Consider the following 18,379-nt stretch of genomic DNA (forward strand, 5'->3'; position numbering starts at 1 on the left):
ACAAGTCTTTAAGAAAATGTCCCTCTTCACAGTTAAAATATGAAACTCTGCAAACATGTTCTAACTGAGTTTATGGTCACAGATGGTAGTTCAAAGTCTTCTGTATGCCTAATGATGTTAATCTTGTGAATAATGACCCTTTTTGGAGCAAATAATATCATATAAGCAGTGCATGCTTCAGTGTGTGACTACTGAAGCAGCCTGTCAACTGAAGCAGAGGTGTAGCAGCATGTGTCCACCCTCTGATCAAAATATGGACACTTACTCCTTCATGCTACCAAACTCTAGATCATTGTGGCTGTGTGTGTAACATCACTGACTACTAACTAAGATCACTAACTACTGTTAACCCCTATTATATAGGACTCTAACACTGTTACTATAACTTTTAGCATCATCCCATAACTGCTGTGGCCTGAGTGTTTGCTGTTAGCTTAACTTTGACTGGTTTATTTAAATGAAATCAATTCAATCAGTCTTGTAACGTAATGTTACAACTGGTGAATGTCTAAATCATGAGGAGAGGAACTATAAACGTTATTGTTGTGTGTGGGTGTGATAACTATTGAAGGCATCTGCTTGGTCACAGCGCATCAATAGCTGTTTTGTATTGAAGCTAGCGTCCAATACATAGATTAAACACCAGTTTAATCTGTAATCTTTCTTTTTAAAAGTGTATTTAATGGTTTGTGCATTATGGTGACCTGAGAAGTGACAGCTATAGTAATGTAGTGTGTTAAAAAAAAAGTCCAATGATCCACTTAGAAATGTAAAAGAAAAATGTTAGAGTAGGATAAAGAAGCAGCAGGTTGTATTGTGTAAGAGCTTTCCTGTCTGTCCAAAGCAAATCTTTAAATAAAAGAAAGCAGATCCCATTTGAGTCTCATGGGATACAAAGTCCTCTCCTTTAAAACTGATTAATTACAGCATTAGCTGTGGTTTGGGCAGAGCTGCAGAGTGTCACGCCAGTGTTGACAACATAATTACCTTGCCAAGCTAGCTTTAGTCTTCCATGTGTGTACAGGCCAGAGCGGTGACTCGCCACGCCGGCTGTGTTTGATAAAACATACCACATCTGACACGCGTGTATTTAAACCTGTGTGTGGGTGTGATAACTATTGAAGGCATCTGCCTGTTCATAACGCATTAATAAGTGTCTTGTTTTGAAGCTAGTGTCCAGACATGCATGTTTTTTCTCTACTGGTGTATTTGAAAACCAGAGTTCAATTACACACCCCTCTTTCAGGAAAAACAGGATGTGAAGGTGGTATTCGACCCACCTTCAAAGTTTTGAAGATCTAAGGAAGTGTCCCGTTTAACAGAGTGTAAAATATGCAGTGATGGAATGAGGATGAGACGCAGACTTGTCTGTTTAATGATATAACATGTGGAGAGAAATTGTCCTGTTGTTGTCGGTAATGCTGGTGAAGATTGCTCCTTCCTGAAGCCCGCAGAGTTCCTGTTTTGTTTGTGTTTTATCTCTGACAGAATCTGTGTATTTTTTTACGCAAAGTAAATCTACACAGCTCTTAGTATTTAGTTTGTTCACACCAAAAGAAATGCAGAAAATGACACAAAACAAGGTGCATTCTGCATCAAAAATGGTGTATTTAGAAGATACTATGTACAGCTGCACAGATTTAAGTTTGGAAGTGAAACACGCTGAAAAAAAAAGACCATGTAAGTTTTGTCTCATGTCCCGTGAGTACAGAGACAACAATCTAAGCAGGTTATATCTAGACTAACTGCTAAAGCAAGACATTTTTAACGAGTAGTTTTACGTTTTTAAAGTTTGTATCACTCTGCAGGTGTAAATGTCAGGCTCTGTGATCTCAATGTGTGGAATTATCCTTTTGTTTGTTAGATTTACAGTCTCTTTTGTATTTTCAAAGTACTTCAAAGTCAAATCTATTTACAGGAATACAAATTAGTTTAGGCTATATATGATTCAGTTTGTTAAATTAGCTTATATGCTACGGGGTTATTTCTGTTCAGATCAACATGAAGAAAATTAATAGTTTGAAGTACATATGAATTGAACATTTGGGCATCATTCACATGTACACCAGGTAAATATGTGGACAGTTTTTCTGCTCACCCTCCTCTGACGACCCGGATGGAGATTGTCTCCTGCAACTCCCAGGGCGTAGCATCAACGATATCACTGCGCACCTCGATCCTCTGACCACACATCCCTGGCTGGTCAAAGATAAACATCTGGAGAAAAAGTGACAAGACGTAAGAAAAGATAAAACATTTCCAAGATGTAGAGGGGCAGATTTCTGCAGATCTGAACTCTTGCTGTGCAGCTGGGGGGCGTTCCTCTGCAGCTCTGCAGCCTCAAAGAGACATTATTCCTCAAGTGGAAAGACTGAGACTTTTCCAAACAGAGACATTCAGAGCAATTCAGTGAGAATGATACCTGATAACATTACAGGAATAACTGCAGGCAAGAGAAAAAAATTAAAGAATGGAAGCTTTATCATTCGGGTATTATCTCAGGTTTCATATTCAAGCATGAAAGTCATATTTCAGGCTAATCCCATCACACATCCTATACAAGAATAGCTCAGCGTAGAGGCAGAAATGTGTCAGTAATTTGCACAGTAATTAATCACAGAAATCTATTAATAGCTTTTTCAAAATTGGTAACCATGTTTAATGTTCTTTAGGAGTTTCTTTGTTTCTTAAGGCAGTATTTGATCAGAGAAGCCTCAGTAAAAGAGCCCACAGTTTACATCTGCAGATCTGACATGTCATGTCGGGCCGGGCCCGAGGCCCTGCAGTGTGGAAGAGTACAGAGCAGAACCTAAATGTCAGCTCCTCCTCCAGCATTCAGGATCCTCCATCAAACCTCAATGAGATCGCTCATCCGCTGCATGCAGGAGCAGGCCTGACATTTGAAAGTTATTAAGGCATGTGGCTTGGAATAGGTAAAAGTAGCAGGTATGATGTTTTATGACATCAATCAAATTTCACAGGAGGCGTCTGGGAAGCTTTCGGTGATCTGGTGAAGAACAAAAGGTTCAACACACTGTCTGTTGCTTTTACTGAAGAAAGGTTATGAAAGGGTTGACAAATACACAAAAACAAGAGTCTGTGAATGAAGTGGAGAGTATGTAATACTAAACCACGCGGAAAGCCAACCCTTAAATTATAAAAAGGCCTTTAGAGCAGCTATTTTTTTCTACAACATTAAAGTTTGCTATTTGGTTATACCTATAATCTCCTATGAGGAGTTTTAGCTTATGAAACAGGCTAAAATTAATAATACTGCCTCTTTCAAGACTAAAATAACAAGTGAGACCATCAATGGCGAGACTATTTCTATTGCCTTAAACATCAAACAGGTGTGCAACAGATGAAGGGCTTAACTGCATGGGACCAAAAACCTTTCTATTTTTGATCTACAATTTCCACTAATACAAGATGTGCACTTTTGTTTTTTTGGTAAAAATGTTTGTCGGTGAATGTATTCATGAATGTCTGTGAATATTTTGCTTTAAACCCCATTCAGTAGTACATGGGTCAGCTTAGTTGGTACTCGGCTAGCTTCCCTCAACTAACGGTTTAGCTGACAGCGACTGATGGCTGCTAATGTACTCATTATCTACAGCCCCTTCTACTGTAACATACAACATTGTATGTCTAAATGTGGATAATCATCTTTTTCAATAAAAAAGGAAAATAAATCTTTCAAAACAGCACTAAATAGCTTGCTAGCTGAAAGTGCTAAGACGCAAACCAGAGCTGTGCTAATTTTTAGCTCGTTTTAGTTCAAATTATTCATTCATGTTGGTCTATAGAATTGATGTACTACTTTGTTATGGTATATGTATTTTATTGTATCTTTATCTGTAGTTATAAATGGTTTATTGTGACTGAATGCTGGGAACTAGGAAAATTAGCAAAAGCTTTAAACTCTATATGACCCATTATTTTTCAGTCTTCATTTTGGAACTCCATCATATTGCACCATCACTTTGGAGTACAATTATCTTTACCTGAAATTCAAGAAATTATAACTATCCCTTAAACTCAAATCAGTATCTACAATCATACTATGCTTACACTAAGGTACAGTGGGGCTTTAACCTAAATGCAAACTTTTGCATGCAAACTTGTTCGTAATTCCATGCTCTCAAGCTGATGTAGAGCAGATGTGATGGCGAACTGATCACCTTGATAGTTTGGAATGCTAGCATGCAAACAGGTGCCAATTATCACAACAGACAATATGGCTAAAGCTGATGGGAATGTCGTTTCTCTAGTAATAACAGAAAAACAAGGCACTAAATAATGTTAGAAATGTTCCTTAAAGCATCTTTAGTGAACATGAGCAATGTTTGAAGTTCTGTCAAGGACAAAAATGTGTTTCTCCTCTGTATTTAGCAGACCTTAGCTTTTTGTTAGCACAAGATTAAAGGTGACCGTGTGTAACCTGTGCTGATACAAACAGAAACAGACACACAGAAAATATAATCTCCAGGTTAAAGGTTGAAGTTAAACAGTGAAAGCAGCTGTCAGCTTTAACTGTTAACATGTAACACAGCAGCTTGCAGTTTAGCTGTAGGTACTGATTGAGTGTATTTTGACTCACCTTTCCAGGGCGGGGATTCAGCTTCCCATGCTCCTTCTCTTTGGTGAGCTGTGGAAAGAAACAAAATAAATTCAGGGAACATTGATTTAACCATTTATTAAGAATTATCTAAGTGAACATTTTTCCCTTTTTGTCTTTTCTTTTAAACAGTCTGGATCCTGTAGATTACTTGTTAACAGTTTGACATACAGTCAAATACTATAAGCTGAAACTTCAAATTTAAGAGGTAATTTGACCTTTATATTATCTTTAAATATTTTCTTTTAATGTTTTGAGCCTAATTACTAAAGACAGGAACCAAAGTAATGCACTGAATATAGCAGGCCAGTATCACTAAAGAAATAAAACTTTATTAGGCAACAACCTCAACCATCATCAAGAGTGAACACAGTTTCTAGCTTTCAAAATTTACACATGCCAGACAATCCAAACATTGTTTACATGTATCTCCGTCAGGTGAATGGTGTCTGGGGGCGTCAGGGAGGGGAAGCGATAAAAGACAACATCGTTAATGACAGCTCCTTTCTGACAGGTAGATATACATTCATCACCTCTACCTGTTCAACTTGATGCTTTGAGTACCCCCCCACCCCACCCATGACAACAGTGTGAGCTCACCTGAGGTCTGCACTGAAAAATGTGCACTTTACCCAACAGGTGATGAGTTAACTCACTCTTTCACCTGTGTGTGCGTGAATGGTGTGTGAATGGTGTGTATTTCCTGCTCTTTTAGTTACGGCTGGAATGCTGCTGGAATCCTAGGATGTTTACTCGTGAAACTCGGAATGTGGTAGCAGAAAGCCACATAGATGTAGCAGAGAGATTGGTTTTGTGTGTGCGTGTTTGCGTGGTCTCAGGTGTCACTTGGCCTCTCTTCTCTGGAAGCTCTGTAGGAAACAGGTTATCGTGTGGATCGTGTTACTGGCTAAAGAGGGCCGCTACTGAAGCTTCTTCTACAACAGTCCATACTAGTCTCTGTCCCTTGGCCTAATTAAATCATTACAGTTTTTAACTAGCTGAGGTTTGATCAAGAAATAACACATCTCAGCTTAATTCAACACACACTGAGAAAACTGTACTTCTTTAAATTACATCAGAAATGACTTTTAAATTTCTGTGAGCTAGCCAGGGGACCATATAGCTGTCAGTTGAGAGACATAATCAAAAGAATAGAAGACAGAACAACACACATTTATCACTTATTAAGATACTTAAAATAAAGCTGATTATAAGGGTCCCTTTTGCATTTTTGAATTATGGTTTCCATATTTGTACTTGCTGGCGCATTCTCTTTTTTAAAGGCACAATAAGGAGTGTTGAACTGATTTGGAAATACAGTCACTCTTATTCCATACTTCCGCTTTTTGTGCTGGACATCCGGTTTATAATATTCTTCATCGAGTATCTTTTTATACCAGCTGCTATGACAACCTATGACAGCACACACTCCGTTTTCTGCTAAGACATAACAGTGGAGAGATTTTCTGCTCTATGGGCTTTGAATGGGTTAAGTTACCGACATTTAGCATTGACCGGAAGTAAGAAAAACTGGAAGTGCTTCACAAAATATCCATTGATTGCCTGCGTTCGTTAAACTGTAGAAAATAAGGTGAATACTGATGCATCTTCATGGCTGACACAAGAAAATGAGATTATCGGGTATAAGTTTGGTTATTTCTTTGTAGTAAATTTTAATGTCTTTGTGTCAAAAGTGGCGATGTTTGGAATTCTACTAGTAAAGGTTACCAGTGAAATGTTAACAAGCAGGTGTGTTTTCTGTTAAAGTATTGTTTCAGACGGAGAAACTATAACCATGGCTTTGCTAGGTAAAAGAGCAAATAGGCCATGCACATGATTACATGCTTTGAGGACAAAATAGTTAAACCGTGCGCATATTTAAATTGTTCTGATGTTTCTTGGGACACCTTTGGTCACCTTTTAAGTCAGTTTACCAAGTTTTGTCGATGTTACGTTACAGATAATATCTTAACGTAGCTACAAATCAGTGCATTACCTCATCACTGCATTCTACAAGAAGTTGTCTTGAACAAAGAAAAGAAGTATTAAAAATATATTCATTTCTCTGTTTTACAACAGTCGGTGATGGTGCTCATGGGAAATGTAGTCTTCGTCCCAGAAAAACACTACCGACAACACAAAATGAAATTTGCTCACTGTGCCTTTAAGCATTAAAGTGATGTTAATACGTTACATGTGAATATGCTTTAATGCACTGACGAAAGCACAAGGAAAACATATCCATTGCCTGACAACACGTTGCATTATATTCTAAGCTTTACTGATGTCTTTCCTTTTGTTAATATTTTTGGTTTTCCCTCGCAACAAATTGCTGTAAATCTCACATCCAACATATGCCTGCAAATATATGTAGCATGCCAATGTTGCATTACTGGTAATGCTCCTAATCCTGATTTGTCCTACAAAATTATCATAAAGCACAATGAGACAACATGTACAGTACATTCCTGTAGCATGTTATAGAAACATGTATAGTGCTCTGTTTATGTTAATGCTTTAGGGCTGACTAACCTGATCCCCACCGGTGAGTGACAAATGCTTTGACAAAAGAAGAGCAGTGACGAGGTACCATAACATGCTCTGTCGGGACACTAGAGTCGCTCTCACAGGTTTTTGTTACATTTAATTTACATGACACTCTGGGGTAAATAATACATAGTTTAGTTCATCTCCTCAGTCACATAAATCAACAACAGCAACTGACAATATTTGTGTTATTTGTGCATGTAATTATTCTGCCTTAGTTGCACCCCTGATGTTATTGAATGCTTTTTAAAATAAAGGTTTGATAAATTACGTTAAAATGTAAACAACACCAGATGAGGCGTACTTGACTTAAAGATGTAGCTTAATGTTTTGAGCACAACATTGCTATTTTTCCTGTAGTTATGATTGGGTAAAGGCAGATGGCTGTCAACCTATGAGTCTGGTTCCGTTCGAGATTACTGCCTCCTAAAAAGATGTTTTTTTATGATATTGCTGCAAAATATTTGGTCATTGGTGGATTAATTATTGGTAGAAAGTGAAGTCATAGTCATGTGCAGAGTGGTGAAAAACAAGGTTTGGTGCTACATAAACACAAATTAATTAATTAATTGATTGATTAAGATTGTGCCAATTCTTTAAAATAGCAAAAAATTAATAGCATCGTCCAGCTGCAGGAATAGTTGCAGGTATAGCTCTAAAGCATTGGTACTTCCATCTGAAATTCTCTCATGGTTTCATCATGCAGCTCACAAACAAGGATGGGCATCATTCATAAGCAATGAAGTGTTTACTGCTGCACTGATGCAAATCATAAATCCAATCAGACACTTTCCCCTTCTGTTCCCTCTCCTTCCAGCAGCCTGGGCATAAGATCTGCTCTCCCATAAAACAAGTCACCACAGATGGAATGTGCCGTTTCAGCACAACACACATGCAAATAAAGAAAAAAAAAATTTGGATGAGGTGATGATATTCAGAAAGCTGAGAACAAAGTGAATCAAACCCTCACAGACAGGAACAGATAATCTCCTTTGTCATCTTATATTTACCCAGCCACTCTCAAAACCATCCCCCTGTCAACTCCGCTTCATCAAATATCAAGCAAACCAGTGGAGAGACACGGTGATAAACACGAAGGGCTAGGTGTGGCCGTGTCTCTGCAGGAATGGGCAGATAGCTGGGATGGGTGGGGAGCCCGGCGGAGACAGAAACAGGAAAAACAGAGAGCGGAGTTCTGCCAGAGTTTAATGATTGAGAGGCTTTACTCCCACCAGCTGAGAAAAGTGTCACTGATGGTTTAACTGCATGACTGATTTATATCTCTTCTTAACAAAGCATTAGGAGAGTGCTTCTAGATACACATAAGTCCTGCAGTACGTGCCAAATATCATTTTTCAGTGTAGTAAAACATTTTTACTAATAAGACTGCCATTATTTCCCTCTTCTGTTTTTCTGTCAGCTAACAGGTGTGATGCAGGATACAGCTGTAAAACAAATCCCTGTTCACACCCACGTGATAACAGGACTCTAACTTACTGCTGTGATACATAGAATTTGTCTTATTGTCTGGTCTTCTCTGTAAAAATCATACTTTTATATAGAGATGTGATTTTTTTGAATTCATGCCATGTTTGTTAGTTTGATTTTGAAAAGTTGCCTCTAACGCTGTTGGCTGCACAGACTGACTGAAAGCATCATGTCAAGTTTTGCAGCACTTTTGCTCTTAATGCATCTGTTCCTGCTTTTTGCATCATGTTATTTTTATTTGCAACACACTTCCATCAACGTGATATCCCATGTGTTTGTTGAATTTGCATCATTTCTGAACTCTGCAGCCTGCTTCTCCTTATGGAAACTTTTACACCCATGCAGTGCAGCCACCATAACTGACGTAAATGTCACTGACAATCAACATTTGAATTCAGTATGACATTTTAACAATAAGCCATTTCAATTGACTTCTAGTGACCTCATATAAAGATCATGCAAACTAGCACCTGGGGTGATACCTGTAATCAGCTGTAAAATGTACCAAAGGAAGGAATGCAAATTTATTGTTATTGCTCACAAAATGTAAAAGACCATGCAAAATTCAAATGCTTTAGATTGCCAAGTTGTAAAGCCAAATTACTGCAATGCATGGTTCATACTTGATTCAACTCTTAGTTATGCTGCTATAGAGAAGAACTAGCACATTTAGGTAAGACTGAATCTTATCTTGTCTAAGGTTGGGTCTGCAGGGTGTATTAAAAAAAAAAAAAAAGTACAGTCTAGACGTGTCTTGAGATAACGTTTGTAATGGATTGGCAGTATATAAATAAAGACTGATTGATTAAATGTCTTTGATGTAAGACAAAATAATCAGTGGTTTCAAGCCACCAAACTTCATCCAACTTCACAAAAAAACTAAGTTTGTGAGATTCTTTCATCGTTTTAAAGATATATATTCGTTATACAACTGTGCTGGCACTATTTGACCACCATCTCTGTATCTTCCTTTGGTGAAAAAACCTGTTCAACTGCAATTATACTTCCACTTTAGGATCTTAAGCGGCCCAACTTTACTGTCTGGTGTCAGTCTCTGTGACCTGGTCAGTAACCTGATCTGTGGTCAGGCCGTGTACTTTGTCCTGGAAAAAGGAGCTGCTGCAGCCATATGACTGAACATCAGAGTCAAGGTGAGCTTTGTTCGAGGCTGAACAAACATCCTGTGCAAACATTTCACCACACAGGACAGCTGGAGACTAATCAGAGGTTAGTTACACTTTACGAATCCAGAACTCCTTTCGTATTTGCATAGATAGCACAACAGTACCAGCATTCATCATATGCATGTATCAACAAGTGAAGTGACACACTGCAAGGATCAGCATCATTAAAGGGATAATGTAAGGATCTGGTTGCACTGCCTCAGGGGTCGGATCTGCGGTTTTCTGTTTTCACTGTGCTCCTATTACAGACCTGTAAAGTTAATTTGTTTAATGGTTCAGAGTGAAATTAACATTAAGTGTTTGATGTGTGAAACAGGAAGAGCAACTGGCAGCAGCAGAGTTAGTTTGCAATGTGTATGTGTGTGTGAGAAAAAGGGTGTGCATCACCATGTGTGCAGCACACGTGCAAGAAGATGTCCTTTCCCCGGCTTATAAAAATAATTTCTGACATGTTCTAATCAGTTTAACATTTACATGCCCACTTGCATGTCAGAGCGAGTGTGAACATGCACAGAACTCACCCTTTTCTGTGTGATTTTCTGATGCTCTGTGGGAGTAGCATGTACCTGATGAGTGAGAGTTTAGAGCCTGCTGACTACTCTGGAATAATTTTTTGCCAATGCATGCCAACTTAAGGACCACTTTGCCATTCTTTATGCACGAGGTGTTGCTGCAGCCGCACCCACTTTCGCTGCATGTCATGGCCAACAAATATCCAAATAAAGAAGCTCTTATAAATGGTACAAATTGGAGCATGTTAGTTTATGAGGCTATGCCAAAACCAGCTCAGGCAATACAAAAAGGGGTGAGTATGAGGTCACCTCTCTCAACTATTGAAAGCTGACCTGCAGTTTGTCCTTTTTTAAAACATTAGTGAGAATTTAAGAAAGTGAAGCTTAAAACTTACAACATAATCCATTAGAAAAGTTATTGCACGAATGCAGAAAGAAATGCAGAGGATTTTCATTCTCATGCAGTTACATTTGACAGAGCTACCAGTCTTAAGGAACAAGTGTCTGCTGTTGCATGCAGACTGTGCACATCTTTTTGTTTTTGCTTCCTCTACAGTAAATTAAGTACTCACAGTGTGTACCCCATGGTGTATCATATTCCGTCATGCATCATATTGTGTGCTACATCTTGTATCTTTTCGTTTTTCTATCGTTTTGTGTATCAAATCATATCGTGTATTGTGAATCTATCAAAAAATGCCAAACTGCACATATCATTTCTAGTATAGCATTATGAAAGGTAGCGTGTATCATGTAGTGTAGAGTTTGATGTATCATACTGTGTTTCACATCTTATATCATATTGCACATCCTGTACCACATGTTGGGATCTTGTATCTATCTTGTTGTGTATCGTATCATCGTATCATCATCGTTTCATACTGTAATCTGTAGCTTGCATATCTTATTGTATTGCAACTTAAGGGGTATCCTATCCTTTCCTATCCTATCATAAAATATTATAGGATAACATATCGTATTGTATCGTAGTGTATTGCATTGTATTCTATCCTATCCTATCTAATCCCATGGTAACATTCTGTGCGATAACATTATAAGATAACGTATCGTACCATAACATATATCGTATCATAACGTATTCTACAATAATGTATTGTATCTTACAATAACCTATTGTATCGTACGATATACCGTTTGTTTTGTAAGATATCGTATCGTAAGATTTCGTACGATAACATATTGTATCTTACAATATCCTATTGTATCGTAAAATTGTGTATCATATCATAATGTTATGTATGATATAGTATCATATCGTACGATAACGTATCGTATCGTATGATATATCCTGTTGTATGACACCCTACCCCATTGCAATCACAGAACCAATCAGCTGTCTCTTAAGAACTATTTAGCTCTGATTAAACTCAGGTAACAGTCATCTGCATATATTTGCAGATTAATAATCCAGTTTTTGTAAGTTTTCTCACTTCCCAAACTCCATTCTTGCATCACAAGTTGGGAGTTGTTTTGTATTCAATAACCAACCCTGAGAACTAAGAGGAAGTCTTAGCTCATACATTCTTTATCAAATTAATATCCAAATAACAGCTCGCCTGATAGATTGTGACAGCTTTAGGTAATAGTTCAAAGAATGCTTTTAGTGTGTTTCTACCTACCTTTGCATTGAAGTACAGAAACTGCACTTTTAAATACGTGTAATAATTGGTAAGACAAAATGTGCAATACTTGAAATACTTACATAGGCATCAGGGAAGGCTCTGTATTTGGACAGTAAATTCCTCTCCTGTTCTTGGCTCTGGAACTGAGACCCTGCATGCACATTGTTGAACAATGGACTATGCTGGACCCCTGAGGTGCCATCAGCACTGAAGCTCCGCTGCAGTAGGGGAGTCAGACCCATCCCCATTCCCTGATTCTGGTTTTGGTTCTGGCCAAACATAGATAAGGGTGAGTCTGGGCTGGTTAATGACCGCTGGAGGTCTAAGGAGCCGGTTGGGCTGAGGATGCGGCTGGGGCTGTTGATGGTGGGCGGCGAGCCGATGCCCAGAGATGAAGGCCGACTCATACGCATGTTAGGTTCTTCTGCTCCTGTCAAGGAGCCCGATGAGGAGGCGGAGGAGTTTAAAAGGAAGGAGAAACGATCAAAGCGCGACCCGGCTGGGTCTGCTCCGGTACTCATGTCAGTAAAGTCCTTTGCTGCCATGCTCATGCGGTCATTGGACAGCCCTGTTTCAGGCAGCGAGCCGGTACGGAAGAGTGGGCGATGGGCTTGTCGGTTTTCCTGGTTCTGGTCGATGGAGCCTGCCCTGTAGTTCCCGAAGATCACGCTGCTGTCCAAGCGGGAGGTAGGGCCAGGAGACTGAACTACTCCATTCCCATTCAGCATGGGGGATTTTAAGTCCTCAGGAGAAGAGTCAGAGGACTTTCTCATTACAATACTGTTGGTGGAAGACGCTCTTAGGGGGGAGTTCACAAGATGCTCCTGCATGGGATTGAGAAAATGCACAAAGTTTAAAAAAGAGCAGAGGGTTAGGTTACCCTAAATGCAAGGACATGCAAATTGATGCTCTCATCATAGTCATTAATACTGCAATTTAAAGAGATATGTGCCTCTAACAAATTTCAATAGAGTTGAATGTGGGGTTGACAGCTCTGGAGAATCTGCAAAGACTCATCCAGGAATCTTTTTTTATTATATTTTATATTGGCCCTTGCAAAAGTTTCAACCAAGTCTGCGGATTAAAAACTAAATGCAGAATTATATATCTGTATGTATCCTTCTGTATAGCGTTCGTTAGCATGCACTTGAGTTGGGGCTGTTTCTTCAGGCTGGTGCACTAAAAAGTTTTACACTTCATGTACATCCATAAACAATCCATCTCCCAAGTCTGCTTCCAGAGTAATTATTTGCATTTCATATTTTAACACACCCACTTTTCCACTTTGGCAGAGTGTGACATGCTCTTCTGCAGACATTTCTGCATCTTTATACTTCCCTGTCCCATGCATAATGCAAGTTACAAAGATTTCCAATAAGCACACATTATTTTGTGAATTAGTCTGATTTTACTCTACCTGCTGGCCCTGCTTCATCAGCTCCAGTGGAGACCGTGTGTCTCTGACGCTGTTCCTCTTTAGTCCCAGGTCTGCAGGCAGAGAGTAAAGTCCATTCAGGGACTCTGCAGGCTTTCCTGTTGCTTCAATCGTCTTAAGCGGGGTGCTGATGGAGTCACGGACATCCAAGCTGATGGGGCTGGGTGCATCCTCAACAATCGGCGGCAAGGAGGAGACGAGGACCGGAGGGGGTGCACGCTGGCCGATGCTCCTCGGCCTCATGGAGGGTCCCATGTTCTTCAGCGTGTCCACCAGGCTGTCCATTTCACACTGGTATGGGGAGTCTATTTCAGGTGAGGCAGGGGGAGTGGAGGGGGCAGGAGGCACAGGGTCGGAGACCAGCTCGACCAGCGTGGCTTTGAACACTCCTGTGAAACGAGACGAGTCGTCGTCCTCTCTGTAACTGTCTGTTCTGTCGTAGCTGGTTTGTGTTGGAGAGAAGGAGCTGGTAACCGGACTCAGATGTGCCTCCCAGCTCGTCTTGAACCTCTCTGACTCTCCCTCTCCCTCCCACTTTCCTGCAGGTGCAGCAGGCTCCTCCCGCTCCACTAAGCCTCTCCTCCACTCATCTGATGGCTCGCTCTCAGGGCTCAGGTAAACTTTGCTCCTGTCACTCAGCCTACTGTTGAGGGTGATGTGTTCCTCTGCAGCAGGGGAGGGGGAGGAGGAGGCGCTGTCGGCATGTTTGTATGCTGTGGCCTCGGGGAGAGCAGAGGAGGAGGACAAGGAGGACAGAGAGGAGGGGCTGGAGAAGTTATCTGAGTAACTCAGAGACTCAGAAAATGAGGAATCCTCTGTAGTGTATGGCTGGTACTGAGACACCCCCTCGAATCTGTTCCTCCACCTGTACTCTGAGCCCAGATCTGACCTGTTGGGTTCAGTCACAGTGGAGCGGCTGTTGACGGGGTCCACTGTGTCCTGGCTGCCATCTGTGCTCTCAGACTCACCGATCAGAGACATCTTATGGAAGCGATACCTGGACTCATCCTCTTTAGGGGGCGATGAGTTCTTGATAGTCAGTTTGGTGCTCAGGCTGCTGTAGCCTGAATTCATTTTGTCGTCCGATTCCTGGTCGGCCTCAGGAAGCGGATTTTCTGAAGCAGCTGTTGGCGCCCTGGAAGCTGTCAGGGACCTGGAAGCCGAAAAAAAGACATAAATAAGGTTGAAGAGGCCAAAAAGCAGAGAAATAATTGGATCCAATAATGCTAACATGTCCACAGCTTAGTAAATGCTGCAGTGTTCCAGGATGTGGAGCCAATGCAATGCCAAAAATGCAAATTATACAAAGCAGCTTCTAATATCTTGACTCTCAATGCAATGTTTGCTATTCTATAAAAAAATGTCCCAATTTTCTTATCTACATTTACAGCACTAAATGGTTTCAAGAAAAGTCAGCCGTTCTGGAGAAACTGAGTTTAGAACATCAGAGTGTCAGCTGGATTCTCTCTGTGCTCAAATAAGTAATAAACACAATACACAGACTGGTTTATGCTGGGAGGATGGTGTGTAAATAAGCAGAACACAGTCAGCTGACAGTTCAAGTTAACTTTAAGTCAACACTTGTGTTTTCCCCTCCTGTGAGAGTCTCATTAAGTACACAGACACACACAAACATCAAAGATATCAGGTAACATCTATAAATTACAGTTAATGCATATCTCTGCATCAGTTTTTTTTTTTAATGAGGCTTAATTTTAAAGCTGATAAGATGCACTTTTTGTCTCATCACTAAACAACATGATGATCATTATGATAATGATAAGGACAGAACTTATTCAAGGCAGTGGGGAAGTTATTTGTTATTATAATGTCAGATATTGATTTTGATGGGACATCAATTGAGTTTTTACACATGAGGTTTTGTTTTCACAGGCTGGGAAGCAGAGATACTTCCCAGGTGTGAAAGCAGCTGTTTGATGTCTCCGGTAATTCAACAGGAAGCTTTTCAAACCCTTGTAAATAAGAACACAGGGTTGTAGTTTGTATAGATGTAGGTATGAGTTTCCATGTGGCCATCTCTGTGTTGAAAAATGAAGCCAATGCAAAATGCTTCAGTTCCAGAAGTGACAAACTAGAGTCTGGCTGCAACAGCTATACATACAGGCCAACTTTACAGCAGGAGTAAACATGTTTAAATCTGTGTGCAAGTGACACAAGTTTATATAGCACATATATCAAAATAATATCAAAGCTAGGAGTCTTCATACATTTGGGGGCGTGGCTTAGTTGACTGCCAGGTGTGTGAATTTGAATTGTTTGCAAGGAGGCTAACAGCCCGCCTCAGCTCCACCACTTAGCTTGTTTCTAGGTTTACTGAAAGTTAGGTTGAGACAGCATTTCCAACATGGCGGCCAGCTTCAAAATGCCTCTTCGCCATGTTTTACACAGTCTATGTTTGTGACCAGTAATAGATATAGCTTTTGTTGAGTCAAACGCCTTTTATAGTCTTTTTAAGCCTTGAGTTCCGGATATATTCTTTTCTTGACGCAAAAGGTGACTTTTTTGATTCAACAGGAGGGTAAACACACATTACTACGCCTCCATCTTTGTTGACAGGTGGCCCTGATGATCTGTCACTCCCTTACCCTGAAGCAAATCCCTTTATTGGGACTATTTTTTCAGTGGAAGCACAATTTGCAAATGTCCCCATGCTGCTTTACTGAGGAAGATTCAAAACTAGTGATTGAGTCTAGAAAATCATTTTGGAAAACTCTTAGTAATGTAATAAATCAAGGAAGAGACAGGGTCTGTGTTCTTTTGCTATCAATACAGTCGCCCCATGGTGGCCTTTGGAAGCCATAGCTTTAAATAGACACTTCTGTACTGGCTTCACTTTAGAAACCAGAGGCTACGTCCACATCTTCTAAAAGGTCTTTGCTTGAGGCACAGATTAACATTAAAATGGAATGACCCTGAACCTTCTGTTTCACTGTGCTTATGTAGAACCAAAGAGTTGGAAGTTGCACCGTTAAATTGGTTTTCTTCCCGCGAGCTGTTATTGTTGTCATGAGGAAAATAAATCTCTGTCTTAGGAGAAGAGGAATGTGAGTCCCACTTATCTTCTGTATTGTGCCAACTATGATGAGTGTGTTCATAAATTAACTTGACACATGACCTGCAAACCTTTTCTGAAAAGCCAAAGGAAAGGAAATCGTGGAATTATCTTTTATTAGAGACATGTAAACCTATAAATGGGGATAAGTAAGTTTTAAGGGTTGTCTCGTTTTAATCTCGTAGTTAAAACTGCTAGTTAAAAAAGTAGCCTCTTCTGTTTTGTGGTTTTCATCTGTATGCATGTGCCCACGCAGGATCCTTTGACATTTAACTGATCTTCTTCCCGGAAAGCATAGTCAGAAAGTTTCAAGGAGTGGTAAGATTAAAGACTCACCAATGGCATAGAGTTTTTGTTATTCTAAGGGCCTGTGTTGGTGTTGTGTTGAGTACACCAATAAAAAGGAAAAAGATTATACAACTACAAGAATGCACCAAGTCAGCCAGTTACTGTCATTAAACTTGACATTAGACCCCACAACTATGTGGCAGAGTGGGAGGAATCACACCTTTCTGATTTCTATGGGGTGAGACACTTGAGCATGGAGGTGGATTACTTTAAAGGTCATGAGATTATAATTGCTTTAGTGAGGCACTTAACGGCATTTGCTGCTACTTCACAGAAGGAGAAATCCTTGCAAAGGTCACAGATACAGAATTTATTGTCTGACTAGATTAAAGACATGCAATGCAAGACACACCTTTAACACATGAAGTATTAGATTAAAAATGTTACACTGCATAAGTAAAGATGTACATTTATCAGAGTATAATATGCAATCATATCGAAGGTGACTGTGCATTGTTAAAGCTCCTGTAAGGAACTTTCAGTATGAGTCAATTTTGGCGCCCCCTGTGGACAATGCAGTATCTCCTATCTCTTTTGTTTGACCTTTACATGTGAAAGCAGTGTTGACAGAAAACATCTTATCCTACTTTTTTTAATATTGTATCACTCAATGTGGATCTTTGCTGCTGTTTCTGCATTTAATCATTTTGTCTTACGCCTATCCCGTGACAGCTACTTGAGACCTCATATAATGACTCTACAGAAAGAGTCAATCTTCTCTCTGATGGTTTTGTTTGCTCTTGTAGAACAAGAGAGAGGCATCACTATTAATGTCAGTTTGTTTTATAATCCTCTAAAAATTCCACACAGAAGCTCTAAATGTAAATATTTGAGTAATGAAGAAGTATTTCATGGACTAGAAAGGATCAACTTCAAAACAGGGGGTCTGTCTGCCTGTCAAACACAAATTGAGTGTGATACTCTAAGCTTTATATTTTATTTTTCAGCAAAAGTATAACAAATGTACAGATTAGGATTAGGGCCACTGAAAAAAAAAATGTTTGCGGTTAAGTAAAAAAATAAAAAATTGACATTTTATTCTGACTTTAATCTCAGGATTCTGACTTAAAAGTTAGATTTTTTTTTTAAAAGTGAAAAATTTTTATAAAAAAAATGTATTGTCCAGACCTCCCAAAAAATTTTTTTTGTGGCCTCAGCTGTCTTCTGTAGTCTGTTTCTGTTGCGTCTTATTGTTGAATTATAATCTAATGTAGTAATCTACCAAACTTAAATACATTTTTATTTTTTTTGGATTGACCAGAATTTAACTCAAGTCATTGTTAGGGGACTATCATCTGTTTCTTAATAACTACCTGAATAGAAATTTGAAGTTTGTCTGCTGTACGGATGCATATAAACTTAACTTCTCTCACCTGTAAGGCAGGCCTACAGCACATGTATGTTTCCAGAGGTGCCAAAATATTCTCCCAATGTCAGACACACATGTAAGACAATAGGAATTTAATAATGTACAGTAAGGGGACATGTCCCCCCATGACTGGACTGTTAATCTTCACCTGTTCACCCAGGT

General features: G+C 39.5%; 1 protein-coding gene across 1 annotated transcript in view; it reads right to left on the reverse strand.

Annotated features, from left to right (window-relative positions):
- The window catches only part of crybg2 (crystallin beta-gamma domain containing 2), a 56,671-nt gene that overhangs the window by 9,527 nt on the left and 28,765 nt on the right, over nt 1–18,379 (reverse strand). Inside the window, exons 5-8 of the mRNA XM_034704353.1 lie at nt 13,410–14,580; nt 12,073–12,816; nt 4,601–4,648; nt 2,099–2,217 (exon numbers count right to left, since the gene is read on the reverse strand). Coding sequence (XP_034560244.1) covers nt 2,099–2,217; nt 4,601–4,648; nt 12,073–12,816; nt 13,410–14,580 — 2,082 coding nt within the window. The remainder of the gene's footprint in view (nt 1–2,098; nt 2,218–4,600; nt 4,649–12,072; nt 12,817–13,409; nt 14,581–18,379) is intronic.

The sequence above is a fragment of the Notolabrus celidotus genome, chromosome 16 (assembly GCF_009762535.1).
Source record: "Notolabrus celidotus isolate fNotCel1 chromosome 16, fNotCel1.pri, whole genome shotgun sequence".
NCBI lineage: Eukaryota > Metazoa > Chordata > Actinopteri > Labriformes > Labridae > Notolabrus > Notolabrus celidotus.